This window comes from Diceros bicornis, chromosome 1 (genome assembly GCF_020826845.1).
Source record: "Diceros bicornis minor isolate mBicDic1 chromosome 1, mDicBic1.mat.cur, whole genome shotgun sequence".
Lineage (NCBI taxonomy): Eukaryota > Metazoa > Chordata > Mammalia > Perissodactyla > Rhinocerotidae > Diceros > Diceros bicornis.
Window position 1 is genome coordinate 48,422,119 of NC_080740.1, and position 20,135 is coordinate 48,442,253.

Genomic DNA, 20,135 nt, shown 5'->3' on the forward strand with positions numbered 1-20,135 from the left:
ATAAATCTTATAATATCATATCTCGAATTCTAGTTATTACAGAACCATATCTTCCTTGTATTGCTATATCCTTGAATCACCTACATTATTTTTTACTTAATATATTTCTATATATATACTCATTTTAAAAATTTAATATGAGAGGATTTTTCAGGCAGTGAAAATACTCAGATCCTATAATGATGGATACATGTTATTTTACATTTGTCCAAATCCATGGAATGTACAACACCAAGAGTGAACCCTCAGATAAACTATGTGTCAATGTGGGTTCATCAACTGTAACAAATGTACTGCTCTAGTGGGGAATGTTGATAGTGGGGGAGGCTATGCAGGTGTGGGGGCAGGGAGTACGTGGAAAATCTCTGTTCCTTTCTCTCAATTTTGCTATGAACCTAAAACTGCTCTAAAAATTTTTTTATGAAAAAGTTAATACAAACTTTGTTCTAATCAATAATATTTTTAGGAATAACATCGATAAACACATAGTTTTGATGCACTAGCTATGTTTTTTCCTCAAAACGTTTTAATAGATTATAACTATTAAAATAAAACTTGTTTGCCAATGATCCCCCTAAAATCATCTAGCCAGTCTCTAACAAAATAACTGTAGAATTAGGTAGAGGAAAGACAATTTGAAATAGGGCAAAAATAATGATAATAGTGATAATCATGAACACAGGTTGGCAAATTGTAGCCCATTGCCTGTTTTTATAAGTAAAGTTTTATTAGAACACAGCTGTGCTCATTCATTTATGTATTTATTGTCTATGGATGCTTTTGGGCTAGGGTGACAGAGTTACGTATTTGCAACAAAGAGTGAATTCCATATCCTAAAATATTTATTATGTGGCCCTTTACAGAAAAAGTTTGTCACCCCCTGATCTACAAGGGTTCTGCACTTAGAATGTCTCACAAGTGTCGTAAGGAGTTTGCTTCAATTTAAAGAAATAAAACTGGAAATCAGAGCATTTGGATGAGGTTTATGGAACAATGAAAGTTCAGGATGTCATTTGGGAAACCATCCTCAAAAAAGGCGGCCTACCCCCTGTAACAGAGGATAGGAAAATGAAGATCAACATGCAAGTTTTAAGTTACATCGAAATGCTCAAGGATATATCACTTTTATGATCCTCTCTTTTACTAGGTTGTTTTTTTAAATTAACTATCAAATAATACTGATTTTGCTGGATAAGAAGACTTTACTATAATCCTTAATACAGATAAGAACAAAATGAAAAGCCATTTACTTCTATGTGATAGAACTATTATGGTATTCTATTACAAATGGGAGAGGTAAATTTTGATTTATAGTCACATAGTCCTGGTAACATTTCCAAGAATTTGAAAGATGAAACCTACAGCTGAAGAATATATCTATACTTTAGATTAGCATCATATAGCTAGTTAAATCAAGCCCTATTAAATTTAGTACAATGACATACAGCTGTTGGTAAATATTGCCTAAATTGTCTTTTGCCACTCATGAAATTTAGTCATGCTAGATAATACAAACCAGCAACTCAGCCCTGCATTTGACCTGTGTGTGTTGCTGTTAGACTGGGACAAAAATATACCTCAGATAGTTTTCATAGTTAAACTGAAAAAAGACACGTCAGCTTGTGAAATAGGAAACCACAACCAACTAGGAAAACCAAAGCTTACATAAAAAACACAGTAACGGGGCCAGCCCTGTGGCCGAGTGGTTCAAGTTCAGCACGCTCCGCTTCAGTGGCCCAGTTTCGTGGGTTCAGATCCTGGGTGTGGACCTACACCACTCATCAGCCATGCTGGGGTGGTGACCCACATACAAGGTAGAGGAAGACTGGCACAGATGTTAGCTCAGGGCTAGTCTTTCTCAGGCAGAAAAAAAAAAAAAGAGGAAGATTGGCAACAGATGTTAGTTCAGGGAGAATTTTCCTCAGCAAAAAACCCCAAAAAACAATAAACACAGTAACTCATCTAATATCCATATGATGATATTAAAAGAAACTTGCTTTTGAGGCCAGCCCTATGGTGTAGTGGTTAAGTTTGGCGCACTCTGCTGTGGCAGCCCAGGTTCGCAGGTTTCAATCCCCGGGCGTGGACCTACATTACACATCAGCCATGCTGTGGCGGCGACCCACATACAAAAATAGAGGAAGACTGGCACAGATGTTACAGATGTTAGCCCAGGCCTAATCTTCCTCACCAAAGGAAAAAAAAATAAACTTGCTCAGACTATAACCAAATTTATTTATTTTGTGTCCTGGAAATAAGGACTACTTAAAATAGTTGTGTTCTGGAAGTAAGTAAAACAACAGATACTTGGAGAAACGATTTACCTGATCTTTTGACCAATATAGTAGGTGACTATAGTTTAAATTTTCAATCAGTCATATTATCCTTAAAATATAATTAATTGTACTAAAATCTAGCACAGGGAAAGTACAGATGAGAAAGACTTTACACTGAAATATGAAAGGATTACTTACATTAAGAAAAAGAGAGATTGCTAGTTTGGGATTATGAAAGAAAGATAATTGAAGGAATATCACAGATTTGTTTATTTATATCTTTACTAAACGGAAGCATCTAAAATAAATTAGCATCTCATAAAAATTTGCAGCAGTCCTTCATACATTTTTCAGTGCCTGGGTAGTGAATGAAGTATATACATAGTCAGTAAGTGACAATACTTGCAAGAAATGCATTCCTGGATGAAAGTATTATATTTCAAGTTTTGTTACATTTTTTCTTGACTATAGCAAGATATTTCTTTAGGGTAGACTAATTTCCTTCAGGCACTGAGCCATGGTAATTTGTGAGACAGCTTTTCCTTCTCTCTCTCTCTCTTCTTTTTCAATAAAAGCTAAAGATATGTATCAAGAACATTATAAAACTAGCATTTTATTTTGTTTATTTTGGTCTGCATTATTATTGCTTTTCCATTTCCACTATGAAATAGCAATTATTTACTCAGTAAAATGAAGAAATAAGAAGATACATTTTAGTTTATATCTTTTTTCCCTAATGGCAAAGTTCAAAATGTTCATCTGATCCTTTCATTCTAGGGTAGAATAGATTTTTCTGTCATTAAAACACATCTAATTTTATGTCTCTGAGAAAGATGTTTTGGAGGCTCTCAATTTTTCCAGTGATATTTAGCAGAAACTGAACTGTAAGAATCATGTCAATTACTTTTTCTTTTTTTTTTTTAAAGGATTTTAATATGCAATGGCACTGGGAAAACAACACTGATTCCCACCGTTTGGGAAAATTTCCCTGAATCCACTAAAATGCAATTTCCTGACCATTGTGTTATGCTAAATAAATCAAGTCCTCTGGGTCTCAAATGTCCATTTTTGTAATCTGGGTGGAACTGGGGCTGGAGGAGTAAAAACAGGTCAAGACCAGTCAGGAATTAATGGATAATCTTAAATCTCCAGTTCCATGTTCCCTCATCATGCTGACAGATTTGGGTTCATTTCACTGTTTGTTAATACTTTCATCAGAGTAGGCAAATATGTGCTCTGGTAGGTCAATTTTGTTTTGTTTTGTTTTGTTTGATTAAACAAGCTTTTTTACAGGAAACTGCACTAAAAATTGAAATGTTATATTAGAACTCTTTTACAATTAATTTTAAGACCTCAAATCACATAGTTTATTGAATCTTTCACAATTAATTTGTCCGTGCTATCCTTGCCTTCTTTAATAAAGACCTAACGAGCCAAATGCCTTCTCTCATATAATAGTCATAAAAACTTGATGCAGAAAAGACCATTATTATCTCTATTGTAAAAATGAAGGCATTAATTTGCTCAAGATTTCACAGTTCCGGGGCCGGCCCCGTGGCGTAGCGGTTAAGTGCGCACACTCTACTTCTGGTGGCTCAGGTTCGGATCCTGGGCACGCACCAATGCATCGCTTGTCAGGTCATGCTGTGGCGGCATCCCATGTAAAGTGGAGGAAGATGGGCACAGATGTTAGCCCAGGGCCAGTCTTCCTCAGCAAAAAGAGGAGGATTGGCATGGATGTTGGCTCAGGGCTGATCTTCCTCACAAAAAAAAAAAAAACAAAAAAAAAGATTTCACAGTTTCCACGTGTGCAGCTGGAGCACAGATCCTGACATATGGGTCCCAAATCTTGGGCCATTGGCCACTATGCTCTCTTCTCTCTCCACATTTATTTTCTGAATTGTACTTAAAACTTAAATTGTCATTTCTTTCTACAGTTTTTCTCTTGTTATTGGAATGAAAACTTTAAAAATAAATTTATTATAAAAGAAAGTTAAAATTTTATCTGAATATTCCCAATTTTGATTCGCAAACTGGATCGCATGCTAAAGAATATCTTCTTATTGAACGATTTTCTTTTGAAATATGTATTTTTCACAGACTTCATGTTCATAAGCACGATGTTTCCCACTGTGCCTCAAATAAAGAACTCTTTCTCCTCTAGACTTTCATAGAAAACTATGCGTGCAACTTTCCACGTAAACTATTTTGTTTACGTTGAAATTAAGGGAGTGATGTCACTTGGGTAACTCCCTATGAAATACTGCCGTTAGTTGACTAAGACTGTCGAGGTAGCGTCCAAGTTACTTAACACATGTGTTTTAATAGTGGAAGTCATTTGTGGGAAGAAACTGAAAGAGTTTAGATTGGCAACTTCTGATAAATATGCTAGGAAGTGATACATGCTAGTTTTGCCTCAAATGTCAGCTCTGGGCTGCTGTTTGGCTGCCCTCTGGACGTCCTGTCCCTCTTCCCCGCTGGTCTCACTTTCTTAGATATGGCGTTTCCCTTTATGAGACACACAGGGGGCTACTAAAAGTTAAGCCTGAAAACCCCACCGCTAGCTTGGCACATGGTCAGGATGCCTTTCTCATTTGGTTTATAAAAGCATTAATGCTTCAGATTTCCATTTTAGATTTTAACTCTTAACACATGTGCACCAAATTTCTAAGCTACTCAGTGCTCTGCCTCCCAAGATAAAGGCATCATGAAAAGCAGATTCCTTAGTGCAAAGAACTTTGACTATCAATTGATCTGACTACAAGTAATTGTGTATTTTATATATAGAGAGAGACCCTGCTGGATGTCATTTTTTGCTTAGCACACATAGGAAAACACAGCAAGTTGAGACAGGCTTTGATTCTCAAAGCTAGTCGCCCCATTAAAAGAAAAGTTTATAACATTACAATATAAGATTATATATCAACTATACCTCAATTTAAAAAAAGATCAAATGGAAAGCCTGGAACAGAGTGAGCCGAGGGAAAGGATATGAGAAACATGACCCATTCTCTCACTCATATATTTATTCAACAAGCATTTATTAAGAGACTCCTTTATGCTAGGTGTTGAGGCACTGTGCAAAGTGCCTGAAAATCAAGTTATGAGGATCTGGTTGGGGAGAAGGAGTTATAATGAGAAGCTGAAGACAATTTACTTTTGGGTCCCGGGTATCACAAGATGACAAAAATAGTTTCCATTATTGTCCCCATGTTGTTAAAAAATTCATAATTTTGCTCCTGGGGGTGAGAGTGTGGGGAACTGGGAGGAGGAAGGCTGGGGACTAAGGCCAGGTTAGCTTATGAAGAGAGCCTTAGCAATCTTTGCCAGTTTGTTGGCAATGCCCAGAATTAATCCTCTTCTAAGGAAGAGTCTAGGTTGTCATATGCTCCATCTTTTTTATTAATATGTCTTAAAAATAAGACTGAATATAGAAAGCTGAAGCCAAGATAATGCTGTGCTCAAGAGTAGGTAATGCTTCACATATGCTTTTTGGAAATGTAAATAAACTGTAATATTTGCAAAACAAAACAAAATATGGAAATGTTTGCAGTATCTTTATTTCTCCTGTATGATTTCTTAATCTACATAATGAGCCCAAAGCCTCATGGAAGAGACCTAAAGAGTAATCTAGAAGATCGAGTTAGCCCTAGGGTAGGATCACTGATCACTCAGCAGATGCTTCTTCACCAATCTAGGGGGAGGGCTGGGTGACACATGGCCTGGGATGAGGTGAAGGACACCGTTTACCGTAACTGCAGAGTATCAGGCTCTTTGTTCCCCGATCAGGCACCAAGCAACAGTAAGTGGGAACAAGGCCCTGGCGTGCTGACGTTGGTGTGACCTAAGCTGCTTACACAAGAAATCAATCATAATAGAAACGTGAATGAGTCACCTTTTAGAAATAAACGGATCAAAAGAGAGGATAAATATCTCTCTGGAAAATCAAAATGACCCTGGCTCCACGGTGTAGCTCTGCGTATGCTGAGCATAAACAAGGGAAACAGTGGGCTCTATTCTGAAGGAGATACCTGGTAGGACAGTGCACAAAGTATGCATGTCTGCAAGCGTGCTGACCACTACTCACCATAGGAAGAACCAGGAAATGAGGCCCATCAGTGGGAAAGTGGATGAACACATTAAGATACAGCCACATAATGGAATACCATACCCTATTCTAAAGAACGAACTGGAAAAACATGCAACTATTTAGAAAGATCATATCATTATAATATTAAGTGAAAAAAGTAAGTTTCACACACCGCACTGAACCTTTTTTTGTAAAGTTAAAGAACTGAAATAATAATAAATGGAGTATCTGTAGGTGTAATAAAAATATATTTAAAAAAAGCAAGAAAATGTGGAATCCCAGATACAAAGTGATGGTTACGCTGCATGGCGGGGGGCGGGCAGCACCATGGGTAGATGTAGGTAACTGTCATGGTTCTAGTTTTTGTTTTGGTGGTTTCATGGGTGCTTATTACATTATTTAAGATTATTAAATAAAAATAGGCTCTGGGTAGAATAATAATGAGATTATGTCATGAAACAAATACCATGATTAATACAATTTTGTGCACCTGAGAGCTAAAGGGGGCAATGGATATATAGATATAGATATATGTGTGTGTGTTTGTGTGTATATGCATATATATATGGAGAGAGAGACGGAGAGACAGAAGCAGAGAGACTGAGAAGAATAAGCAAATGCAAACACCATAGAGTAGAGAATGATTGATCTGTTTTCTACTTTGAAAGTCCTAACCCGTCTAATTGCAAAGGAGCAGCCTGTGTTTTGACTCCTACATCAGTTCTAATCTCACTGGGCCATGCGGCTCATCTGTAGTCGAGGACCAGGATTTTACCAGCTTTTTACTTAAAGATGATTTAAGAACAACATCTCCTTTCTTCACAATATGACTACCACACACGACCTTTTAAATAATATTTGTATTTTTGCCAAAAGTAAATTATAAACAGCTTCACTGTATTTATCATCCCTGAGCTACCTCTCCCTTACTGTCTATTTTACTTCTACTTCAAGTCACCGAACATATTTTAATGAGATATTTTCCTTGACAACGATTAATGAGAGGACCATTCAAGTCACACAGATTTCATTTAATGCTTCTAAACATTTATGGACTTACAAAAGTAATGGTTTTAAGATTAAGTAAAATTCTGCTCAATTCCCAGATTTTCATTCCACATTCAATAAGCATTAGATGTATATATGTTGTCTGCTTGGCAGCATGTAATGTGTCATGGACATCCTTAGTGTGCTGGAGGATGAGGCTGCAACACCCACGGCGGAGGCTCTAATAGGTTTGCATGTACTGTTTCAGCCGCCAGGAGGGAGATAAGAGTCTTGCTACAGGAATTTGTTGAGAGCTTAACAAAGAAAGTAACAAATAAATGGGTCTTTTCCCCCCCTTCCTCTATGTTTTCAATTTTTTGAATAAATAATACATTTACATGGTTCAAAGTAAAAAACTCCTGTTGTAGAAAAAAACTCAATGAGGAGTCTCCTTTCCACCCTTTTCTCCAAGCCAGTCAATTACTACCCCTAGAATATCAAACGACAGAGATTTTCTAATATCCTTCCTTGGACTTTCTATGCATAAATAAGCAAACACACATACACACACACATATACACTTTATCATTTTTATAAACGAAAATGTTTTACAACTTGCTTTTGTCATGTAATAATACATCTTAAACATACTTTTATATCAATATATAAAGTGTCCACGATCTTTTTCTAAGGATGAATAGTTTCCACTGTGTACATGCTTCATAATTTAATCAGTTTACTACTATATATTTTTACTATATTTTGCTATTATAAAAAAGAGAGGAGGAATAATCTTGTAAGTCCATCATTTCTTGATTGAGTATAGATTGGATAAATTCTCAGAATTAAAATTTATGGGTTAAATGTTACATACATTTATAATTTTGATAGCTAGTTCTAAATTGCCCTTTATAGAGGCAGTACCAATTTTACACGCTTATCAGGAATTTATGAGAGTGTCTATTTCCCAAAACCTTCATCAACACAGTTTTCCATTAGAATTTTTATTTTATCAAAGTTTATAAGTGAAAAATGATATCTCATAGTTTTACTTTGTACTTTCTTATTCTAAGTAAAGATGAGCATGTTTTACTGTATTTAATAGTCACTGGTATTTCCCTTGTCAACAGTCAGTTCATACCCTAGAACATTTTTTTTTTTTTTTTTTTTTTTTTTGTGAGGAGATCAGCCCTGAGCTAACATCCGCCAATCCTCCTCTTTTTTTGCTGAGGAAGACGGCCCTGGGCTAACATCGGTGCCCATCTTCCTCCACTTTACATGGGACGCCGCCACAACATGGCTTACCAAGCAGTACTTTGGTGCGCGCCAGGGATCCGAACCAGCGAACCCCGGGCTGCCGCAGCGGAGCGCGCGCACCCAACCGCTTGCGCCACCGGGCCGGCCCCCCTAGAACATTTTTATTGGATATTTTCTTATTGATTTGTAGAATTTCTTTATGTATTAGGAAAACTTGTCTTTATTTGTGTTTTGAGCTGTAAAAGTTTTTATCATTTGTCTTTTATTCTTGCTTGTAGTGGGTTTTCTCTTTTATTGCTATGCAATTTATTTTATTTTATGTAGCTGAAATTACCAATCTATACCTCTATAGCTTTCAGGTGGAGTAACGTTCAAAAAATACTTTCTCAGATCTAAGACTACATAAAAATTCTCATGATTATTTTTAACACCACTGTGTATCTTTTGTTGATATTTATATCTTTTATTCATTTAAGATTTATCTTGGTACAAGATGTGATGTATGGGTCCAAATTTATTTCTTTTCAAATGATACCCAGTCATCCCAACATCATTCACTGTATACTCTATCTTTTATTACATTGATTTAAATGTTATATATTTGGGTTCTTTTACGATTTCTATTGTGTTCCATTGGGCTGTCTCTTTACATGCTAGTATCATAATAATTTACATATTTTAGATTTTTAACGTGTTTTAGTATCTACAAGGGCTAGTTCTCTCCTCTTCTTTTTAAAATTTTTTCCAGTCTTGTTTTTTCATAGGAATGGTCGAGTATACTTGGTTATTCTAAAACTATTTCTTTAGACTTCTGCTATTGACCACCTTATATGAATAAAGATAGAATTAGTTCAGTTCCACTTATCCCTACTCTTGTTCTCCTAGACCTGCAATTTCAATTCTGAAGTCATAGTGAACGAATTATTTTAGCACAGTGGTACAGAAAATATAGTAAAAATCCATTGACTGAATATCTAATACATCAGCCATGAGAGGCAGTAGAACATACATTAGAGGGAAAGGTGGAATTTTTCAAGAATGAGCCCTTGTGGGCTAACCTCCCAAAAGGCACCATGGAAACCGGCTACATCCGAGTGCTTAAATTGGTCAATCAGGTAGAGTGCTGAGGTGCTGGATCTGGACTGAAGTGAGCCAACTGTCAGGTCATGCATCCACAACCACAAGGTTTGGACCCCTGAACCCTGATGCTACAAAGGGAAGGCTCCCCCACTCAGGTAGGCTGAGGTGAAGAAACACGACTGGAATCAAGGTTCCATATTTTTTTCAGCCTCTCAATATCAGAGGAGAGAGACAATGCTTTTCTCAATCATGCAAACTCCACAGCCAGTACCAGGATCACTAGACTAGGTCTAATTCTGGTCTTTCTAGACCACAGGGCACTGCCATGTAATGCAATGAGCAAAGACAGAACTATACTACTGCTGCTGTCTCCATGAGTTTACCACTGTAAGTGCAGTCCCTGGGCTGGGGTGTGTGCTGTCGGGTCATCCACGCTCATTTGCTCAACAGCTCTGGCTCAGAGTGAAAGCTCTGGAGTGAATCTAGCAGGTTGGAATCCTGGCTCTGTTATTTCTTACCCATATGAGCTCGAGGAAGTTACTTAGTCTCACTGTGCCTCAGTTTCTTTATCTGCAAAATGGGTTAATGATACTAATCAACCTCAATGCACTGTGTGATGATTTAATAAGAAAACTCATGCAAAGTGGTTTAAGTATTGTCTAGGATATATTAAGCGCTCCATAAATATTAGCTTCTACTAACACGTTATTTTGGTGCATATAATCTGCTGGCAGAGTCAGACAAGAAAAATAATTAAAATACAATATAAAAAGTGCTGTGATAGAGGAATAACTTATTTGTTATGGTGGCAGAAAGCAGGTTTGGGTTCAGCAGCCTGGGCTTTCTTACTTAAGGGAGAGAGAATTTATGTTTTAACTACAATGTTGTAAATTTCTTTTAAAAAGGGTTTAAAGGGGCCGGCCCCGTGGCTTAGCAGTTAAGTGCATGTGCTCCGCTGCTGGCGGCCCGGGTTCGGAGCCCGGGAGTGCACCTATGCACCGCTTCTCCAGCCATGCTGAGGCAGCGTCCCACATATAGCAACTAGAAGGATGTGCGACAATGACATACAACTATCTACTGGGGCTTTGGGGTAAAAAAAGGAGGAGGACTGGCAATAGATGTTAGCTCAGAGCTGGTCTTCCTCAGCAAAAAGAGGAGGATTGGCATGGATGTTAGCTCAGGGCTGATCTTCCTCACAAAAAAATAAATTAAAAAAAAAAAAAGGATTTAAAAAATGATAGTTTTGTGGTTTTTAAATTGATGACCTAAAAAGTTTTATCTGTTTCCAATATTTATAATCTCTTTTCTTGAATCTCAATTTTAATATGTAGTTTTCCTTTTGGGAAATAGTCAATGAATTTATTATTTATTTTAAAGTTAATACATTTTTGGTAATATGAGTAAAAGCAAGTGCTTTTCAGTTTAGTACAGTTTATTTTCCATGGTTTATCAAAGCAGAGTTGGACAGCAGCTAAAGATACTGTGCCAACGAATTTCATGAGTTTCATGAGCATAAATAAATATATTTGTTGTCACAAATCTCAAGCAACTAAATGCTGTGGTAATGGAACAAAGCTGAATACTCTTCAGAATAAACTGCAAACAGCTATTCGACATATAAAGAGCCATTGAAGGGAAACTTTCCAATACAATCATGCTATTTTCCTGCCTCCCATTTAAGCCAGGAAAGAATAACTAGCTCAAGGAATGTTAAGGAAGGTATAGCCTGGAAGAGCGGATCATGCAAGGACATCTGGCACCTACTTGAGCTTTATTCCTGTGGACTGAAATTCAAAATAACATATTTTATTATTAAAAAAAATACTGGACAGTCTCCTGATATACCATTTCACATTATATTGATGTGTTCTGCCTCCCTTCTTCATTTAAATTAACCGGATATTTACATGACTGAATCTTTGAATAGAGTAAGTAGCTGAAACAACCCTCCCTTTGGATATGAAGAAATAGTTTACTCCACCAAAGAATCATTTTGCCCACTGTATGACAGAATTAGGAAAAGATTTTGTAGCCAAACCGGCCCAGGAAAAATAGGACATGACTTCAGTAAACATGAGAGGTTTTATTGAATCTGGGACCCTAACAGAGTGAAGGGGGAAAATAACTGATTCTCCTTTAGACACACATAGAAAGGAATATTCCTTTCTGCTTTGGGCTCAGATGTATAGCTTGGACAGTAATCTACATCTGAATATGAGAAAAAAAATACCATAGGAAAATCCATCCAACCAATGATATAAAACAAAACAAGCATCAATGAGAGATATTGAGTTATATGTTTCAAACATTAAATTAGAAGATGAATGCCACCTCCATCATTTTTTGTTCATTTTAGTATAAACTATATATGTTCAAACTTAAATTTTCAGCAAAATAAGCCTTTCAGGATAAGATTTTAAGAAGACATCCCAATGAATAAGCAGAAGATAGTTTTTTCTTTTAAATAGAGAGCGAAGGTCCCTGACTTCAGAGGCATTACCTGCAGATGACCAAAGAGGGACAATGACACAAAGATCTAATTTAATGTTTATGCTCTTGGTTTTTGAATGGCAACCAGAGCAAAAGATGATTAAGAAAAGGAAAAAAAGTCAGATGAAGGAAAGAGCCTCATGATGAAGATCACTGGCCTCTTTCCAAATACAATTTTAACTCTGGCCCCACATTTTACCTTCTTTTTGGACATTCAACCTAAGTCAAAGAAATTAACTTATGATACACTCTACTTCCAGTTAATCAACACATATTTTTTAGGAGCCTACGATATATCAGGAAGAGTTCCAGACTCTGGGATACAGCAATAAATAAGACAGAGTTTTTGTCCTCAAGGATCTTATTCAAGTGTTGGAGTAAGATGGTCAATAAACAAATACACACCAGAACAATTAAGAACACAATTTTTAAAAATTAATAAGCTAACTTTGCAGTTTCTTATTCATGCTACCACCATTTTCCCAGTCATTCAGATAAAAAATGCTGGAGTTACCTTTCTTATTTCTGAAAAGACCTAGTAATTTAAAGACTGAAAAAGATTTCTTTAGAGAATTTCATTGCCATATGAGCAGAAATATATATGCTATAATAAAAACAGGAAGGGCATTATTTTAAAATAAATCCTCCAATACTACTATTTTTTTATATTTACATTGTAATCCACATAAGAAACTAAAATATCTTACCTTCGACAGTTGATCAAAAGTAATTGCTATGGATGTATTCTTATTTATTTATTTATTGCTGAGGAAGAGTTGCCCTGAGCTAACATCTGTTGCCAATCTTCCTCTTTTTGCTTGAGGAAAATTCTCCCTAAGCTAACACCTGTGCCAGTCTTCCTCTAATTTTTGTATGTGGGTCACCGCCACAGCATGGCCGCCAACAAGTGGTGGAGGTCCGTGCCCAGGAACGGAACCAGGGCCGCCAAAGCAGAGTGCGCTGAACTTATGGATGTATTTTTATTTAGAGCAAATACTAACTTTAAATTTCTGTAAACATTTTTACATTGACACTGTATAAACTACACATAAACTAACTATAATTCAACACCTGTCACTGAGTGTAGCAATAGTTTAGTCTTTCCAGACACATTTTGCTACCAATTACATTAGATAACTTTATATAAGGAAATACCACCTGATCTTTTACATAAAAGAACAATATTACCCAAATAAAGTCAATAATAGTCACTTTTAAGACATCCAAATAAATATGGCTTATACACAAAGTAAAGGCTTCATAAAACCTTTAGTGTTCAGATTCTAATCACCACTTCTTGCAATTCTGCTATTCCCCACCAGTCCCAAATACTAAATCACATAATTCTTTCTGGGCAATGGTTAGATGGATTTGGCTGCCTGGGCAGGAAGTAAGGAAAGAGACGACTGGATTCAGGGCTCTGGGTGGTGCCTATAATATGACATCAATAGCCCTCTTTCCTAAAGAACATAGACAAGTGTGAATAAAGAGTTGCACTGTCTTTCTCCCAACTCTGCTTTGGCTCTATATGTTGTTTTGATGAAATGTGATGTAGAAAAGGCTCATTCTATTTTCAACTAAGAAATATATTGTTTGATGATTAATGGAAATGTCACAACCACTTTAATCAGTCAGTGGCTGTGCCTCCTCACCTATAAGCAAGCACTGTCTTTATTCCTAAGTCTACCACCCTTGGATCTAGTTTGGATAGTATTCCAGAAGTAAAAATTGAAGGGGAGTGACAAAAGGTTGAGTACTAGAATTAACCCAAAAAAAGCCAGGAGGAAAAATACAAAAAGTAGCAAGGATACAGCGGCACAATTCACACTTTCTGCAGATCCCCGACTCTTTGGTCCAATTCCAGTGCTAACTCAGATAATTTTTCCCATCTTCCAAGTACTTTTCTTAACATTTCTAATGTAGGCAGACTTTCATCATAAACATTGTATTTAAGTAGCATAAACTACTTGGACATTCTTGCTAACAGTTTCATAGAGAATTTATTTGGTCTTTAAGATAATTAACAACATTTATTAGCTTCTCTTTTGGGGGGCATGAAATTAAGTTGTAATAATAATGTAAAGTGTATAAAATTATGAAGATTACTTTGGAGCTGAGTATAAATGAATTGGGGCAAACAGAAAATATAGGATGATACATGCTCCCTAAGTTCATGGGATTATGATTTCTAGTATTGAAACAATAGCATGTGCACCCTACTCTACCTCCTGTCTAATAAAATAGTTCATATTCCTGTTTGTCTTCTATAATTAAACTCTAGATTTTACCTCTTCCCATTTTTGCCTTCTACAGAGAATGATACAACCTTTTATAACCAAGCAACCAGAAATAACCCAAAATACTGCCTTTTGGAAAGGGAAAGAACAGAAGACTTAATTATATACACCAGAAAATGATTTTAGTTATTGAAGGTAAATGGGTCTAAATGAACTTGTGATATTTTTTTTTCCACAGGAAGCAATTATAATATATGTTAGGTACTTTTAGTCTACTGAACTCAGAAAACACTCCCAATCAAGATCATAGTAGGCATAAGGAATAAATTCAGATTTACTGAATTTCCCATATACATTTTCCCACCTCAGATAAGCTAGACTGGCAAAAATAAATCTCTAGAATAAATTTTTTAAAAAACTTTGAGTAGATGAGAATGCTTATGTCACAAAAATTAGAATATATATACTCTGTCGTCTTTAGAAAACTACTTTAGTTGAAATGAACTGATTTAAGTAATAACTGAAAAGATAAACACTATACTTCAATACTACTAGAAGCATCAAAATCATTCTAATATCCATGTTCATTAAAGCTAGACGCACTTAGAAGCTTCTTAAATTCAGAAATAACAGTAAAGCTTTTGATCATAGGTAAATAAAACAAGTGAATTTACTCTATTTGAGGAATGTGGATAGAAACTTACATTTCAATAGTATAATCCAAAACTCATATTCCCAAAATTTATTAGGGTTTTTTTAAATAGATCTTTATTTGAGTAAGCTATTCTTTCACAGAATACCTGTTGTGGTAATTTCCAAATTCTCCCTGAGTCAATTATGCTTGTTTTTTAATTTGGTGGCCAGTCAAGCAACAATATTCAGTACAACAACTAAAATATTTATTTTATCATATATGACATGGTGCCAACTTCTAACGCATCATTTTACACATAACACTATATTTCACTCGGATTTCTCTTTACCCAATTTTAATTTTGATTTATTTCGTTAAGTGAAATGAAAAACTAGTTTATTAAGGAAAAATATAAATGGCTGGATTACTCCTATTCTGCTTACAACATAGAAACTGAAATAACAAACCAGATGCAAAATGCTCATTGGCTCAGAAAGAGAAAGACAAACACTGTATGATCTCACTCATATGTGGAATATAAACCAACACATGGACAGAGAAAACTGGACTGTAGTTACCAGGGGCAGTGGGGGTGGGGGGTGGGCACAAGGGGTGAAGGGAGTCATATATATGGTGATGGACAAACAAAAATGTACAACCCAAAATTTCACAATGTTAGAAACCATTAAAACATCAATAAAAAAAATATATATACTATTAAAAAAAAATGCTCATTGGCTCTTTCCAAATCAAATACATTAAATACACAAACCAATACAAAACTACTCTAAGGATATACCTACATTTTACACTAAAATAAAGAATTATAATTGACTAATATTCTTTAAAATTAAAAACGAAGTCATGTTTTTCTTGGATTCCAAGTCAACATTTAGACATGTCCATCAAAGTAGAGACACTCACCTTCACATTTCTGAGTAGTTTCACTCTGCCTGTGACCAGCAGGGCATTTGCATTCAAAAGAGCCCACTGTATTGATGCAATTTCCTCCCTGGCATATCCCAGGAATAGCCTGGCATTCATCAACATCTGCAAGAAGAAAGTATTTTGAATACAGATACCATTAATTTTCAGACTATCTATATATATTTCTTTACTATATAGAAGAAATTCAGTTGTTCTCAAGAGAATGGTACTAGAGGAGGCAGGACCCCTCTGTTTGCATATATTTTAATTTATGTAAATGGTATGTTATAGATTTCATTTTGTTTCTTGATTTTTTCTTTTGGAATTTGGTTTTTAAAATTCATCTATGTTGTTATGTGGACAACCAATCTCTTGCTTTGATTTGCTCAAGAACACTTCTTAGTGTGTTCACTCTCCTGATGATGGGCACCCAGTCTACCTCCAGCTTCTCACCACCTCAGTGAATGATACAATGAATGTCCCTACTATGTCTCTTTATGGAGTTGAGTGACTATAGACTTTGACAACTCAAAGAGACTCTTTATCCCTTTGCTGTAGACCCAGAGCAGAATTACTAGATCAAAGAGTATACATACACCTAATATGAAAAAATAGTATCCAATGGTTCTTCAGAATGCCTGCAGTAATCTTCATAACACGAGCAATCTTCAGACCTATGAGTAGTCCACACACCTCTACTGTTCATGAGGATTCTTGTGTTTTCTCTCCCCTCCCAACACATGAAATAACTATGCAGTATCCTCATTTTCTTTGGCCTAATAATTATAAAGGGATAGTAATTATTAATCTTAGTTTTCACTTCTCTAATTATTAATTACTATGCTTGTTAGCTTTTAGATTTCCTCATCTGAAAGTTGTCTGTTTATATCCCTTAATATTGTTATACTGAGGTTGACTTCTTATTCTAAATTTAAAAACTTTTCTGTTTTAGGGGCCAGCCCAGTGGCGCAAGTGGTTAAGTGTGCACGCTCTGTTGCGGCAGCCCAGGGTTCGCCGCTTTGGATCCCGGGCGCGCACCGACGCACTGCTTGGCAAGCCATGCTGTGGCGGTATTCCATATAAAGTGGAGGAAGATGGGCATGGATATTAGCCCAGGGCCAGTCTTCCTCAGCAAAAAGAGGAGGATTGGCAGATGTTAGCTCAGGGCCGATCTTCCTCACAAAAAAACAAACAAACAAAAAAAATCTTTTCTGTTTTAGACATGACAACTATCTTCCTCATCCTTTAAGCTGTCTATTAATTTCATCCATTTAGGAACAGAAATCCTTAATATTGCTAAAAGGAAATTCAAGAAATTGTAATAAAAATTTTTAGACAAATAAAAGCTGAAAGTCTACAAGAAATGTTAAAGGAAGTTCTTCAGGAAAAATAAAAATGAGATGGAAATTATGGTCTTCACAAAAAATGAAAACCCCTAGAAATAGTAAATATATAGATAATTATAAAAGACATTTTTCTTATTTTTTAATAAACTTAAAGATAATTGATTGTTGAAAATAACAACAGAAACGTTAATAATGATGATGTCTTTTGGAGTTAAAACATACATAGAAGTAAAAAGTATAAGCACAACAGCATAGAGGATTGTAGGGGGAAATGGAAAAATATTATTGTAAAATTATTACAAATATAAGTGAAGTGGCATATTATTTGAAAATAGACTGTAGTAAATTACATACCTAAAGACAAACACTAAAATATGAACAAAGAAGTAGGGCTAATAATCCAGTTGTGGAGATAAAATGGAATACTAAAATATACTCAATCTAACAGAGGCAGGCAAAGACAAAAAAGAGGAATAAAGAATAGATGCAAGAAACAGACAAGAAATAGTAAGATACAGATTTAAACACAATAATATTGATAATTACATGAAATGTAAGTGGTATAAAAAATCCAATTAAAAAGGCTGAGATAGTCAAATATGATTTTAAAAAAAGGAAGACCCAATTTTATATCGTCTACAAGAAACCCACTTTGACAGAGAGAGCTTAAAAAGTAAAAGGATGAAAGAGGTATATTGTACTCATTAATCAAAAGAAAGGTGGAGTGGCTATGTTAATATCATACAACGTGTTCATCAGAACAAGAAATATTACCATAGATAAAGATGGATATTTCATAATGACAAAAGGGTCAATTCATTAAAAGGACATAATAATGCAAATGTGTATGCGCTGAGTATAAAACGTTAAACACCTGGAACAAAAAGTGACAGAGCTGAAAAACGAAACAGAAAAATCCACAATTATAGTTGAAAATTTCCTCATTCCTCTCTTAGTAACTAAAGTGGACAGAAAATCAGCAAGGATATGTAAGACTTGAACTACACTTTCAAACAACTTTCCTAATATACATTTATAGGACATCATCTTGAGCAGAATACACATTCCTTTCAAGTGAACATGGAATATTTACCAAGACAGATGCTACTCTGAGGCTATGTAAAAAGACTCATTACATATAAAAGGATTAATATCATCCAAAGTATGTTTTCTAAACACAACAGCTTTAAATTAGAAATTAATAATAGGAAACATCCAGAACATCCCCATATATTTGAAATTTAAACAATACGCTTTGAAATAATCCATGGATCAAAGAAGAAATCACATGAAAAATGAGAACATATTTTAATTAAATGAAAATGAAAACATGACATATCAAAATTTGTGGGATGCAGCTAAAATGATGCTTAGAGGTAAATGCTTATATTACAAAGAGAGAAAGGTCTAAAATTGGTGATGTAAGTTTCCATATTAAGAAATTTAAAAAAGAAGAGCAAATTAAACCTCAAGTAAACAGAAGTAAGAAAGTAATAATGATAAAATAGAACAACTGTCAAATAGAGATAACCAATGACTACAAAACCTGGCTCTCTGGAAATATAAGTAAAACTGATAGATCTCTGTCAACACTGATCAAGAAAAAGAAGAGAGAGAATAAATGACTGACCAATATAAGGAAGAAGAGTGGGTACATCACTACAAATTCTATAGAGATTAAAAAGATCAAAGGAAATAATATGAACAACTTTATGGTACTAAATTCAGCAATTAAGACAAAATGTATAAATTCCTTGAAAAACACAAATACCAAGGCTCACTCAAGAACAAACAGATAACATGAATAGACATACATCTATTAAAGTAATTTAATTCATACTTTAAAATCTTTGCACAAAGAAAACTTTAGCCCTAGGTAGCTTTACTGTTGAATTCTTTCAAACATTTAAGGAAGAAAGAATATCAGTTGTACACAAATTCTTGCAGAAAAGAGAAGAGTGGACACTGCCCTATCCTTTTTATTGGGCTAGCATCACCCTGACATCAAAGCCAAAGATATTAGGAGAAGGAAAACAATAGAATAATATCTATTTGGAATAGACACAAAAACTCTTAGCAAGTCAATCTTACCATTACATAAAAAGGTTATTACATCATTACCAAATGGGGTTTATCCCAGGATTTAAGGTTGTTTCAACATTCAAACATCAATCAATATAATTCATCATATGAACAGATTGAGGAAGAGAAAACTTATAATCATCTCATTGATGTAGAAAAAGCAAGTGACAAAATTCAACACTCATTCATGATTTCAAAAATCTCAGTAAACCAGGACAAAGGAACTTCCTCAGCTTGACAAAGGATTGGTACAAAAAAATTACAGCTAACATATATAGTATAGTATAGAATAGACTAGTATAGTATAGTACAGGAGGCTTGGGAAAAAATCCTCTGACTTAGAGTTTTTGAGTCTGTCATTTTATATCTATGTAAATTTGCCTTAATTTCTCTCTCTGTAATAGGTAATAATCTCTAATTCAGTAGATTGTTATGATAAATAAACACTGTATATAAAAATAAATGTAATATATAAGTTTATGCAAATTTATGTTATCTATTCAGATTGACAAGCTAACATAACAGATTTATTAATACTGTATCTTTAATTACGAAATAATTTCATCGTAATACACATTAAAGACACAGAACAACAGAAAATTAAAGAGATAACCGTTGAAATAAGTTAGCAGTCTGTTCTTTTAGACTTTTAGTCACACACACAGTCAGAGTGGTGGTCTGTTTATTTAAGAAGAATAAGATGATACTCAAGTGTTGTTTTGCATCTTG

At 35.0% G+C, this 20,135-nt stretch overlaps 1 protein-coding gene across 1 annotated transcript in view; it reads right to left on the bottom strand.

Moving 5' to 3' along the window:
• FBN2 (fibrillin 2) overlaps positions 1-20,135 on the bottom strand; it is a 234,511-nt gene that overhangs the window by 140,103 nt on the left and 74,273 nt on the right. The window contains exon 7 of the mRNA XM_058539802.1: positions 15,976-16,101. Within this exon, the coding sequence (XP_058395785.1) occupies positions 15,976-16,101 (126 nt within the window). The remainder of the gene's footprint in view (positions 1-15,975; positions 16,102-20,135) is intronic.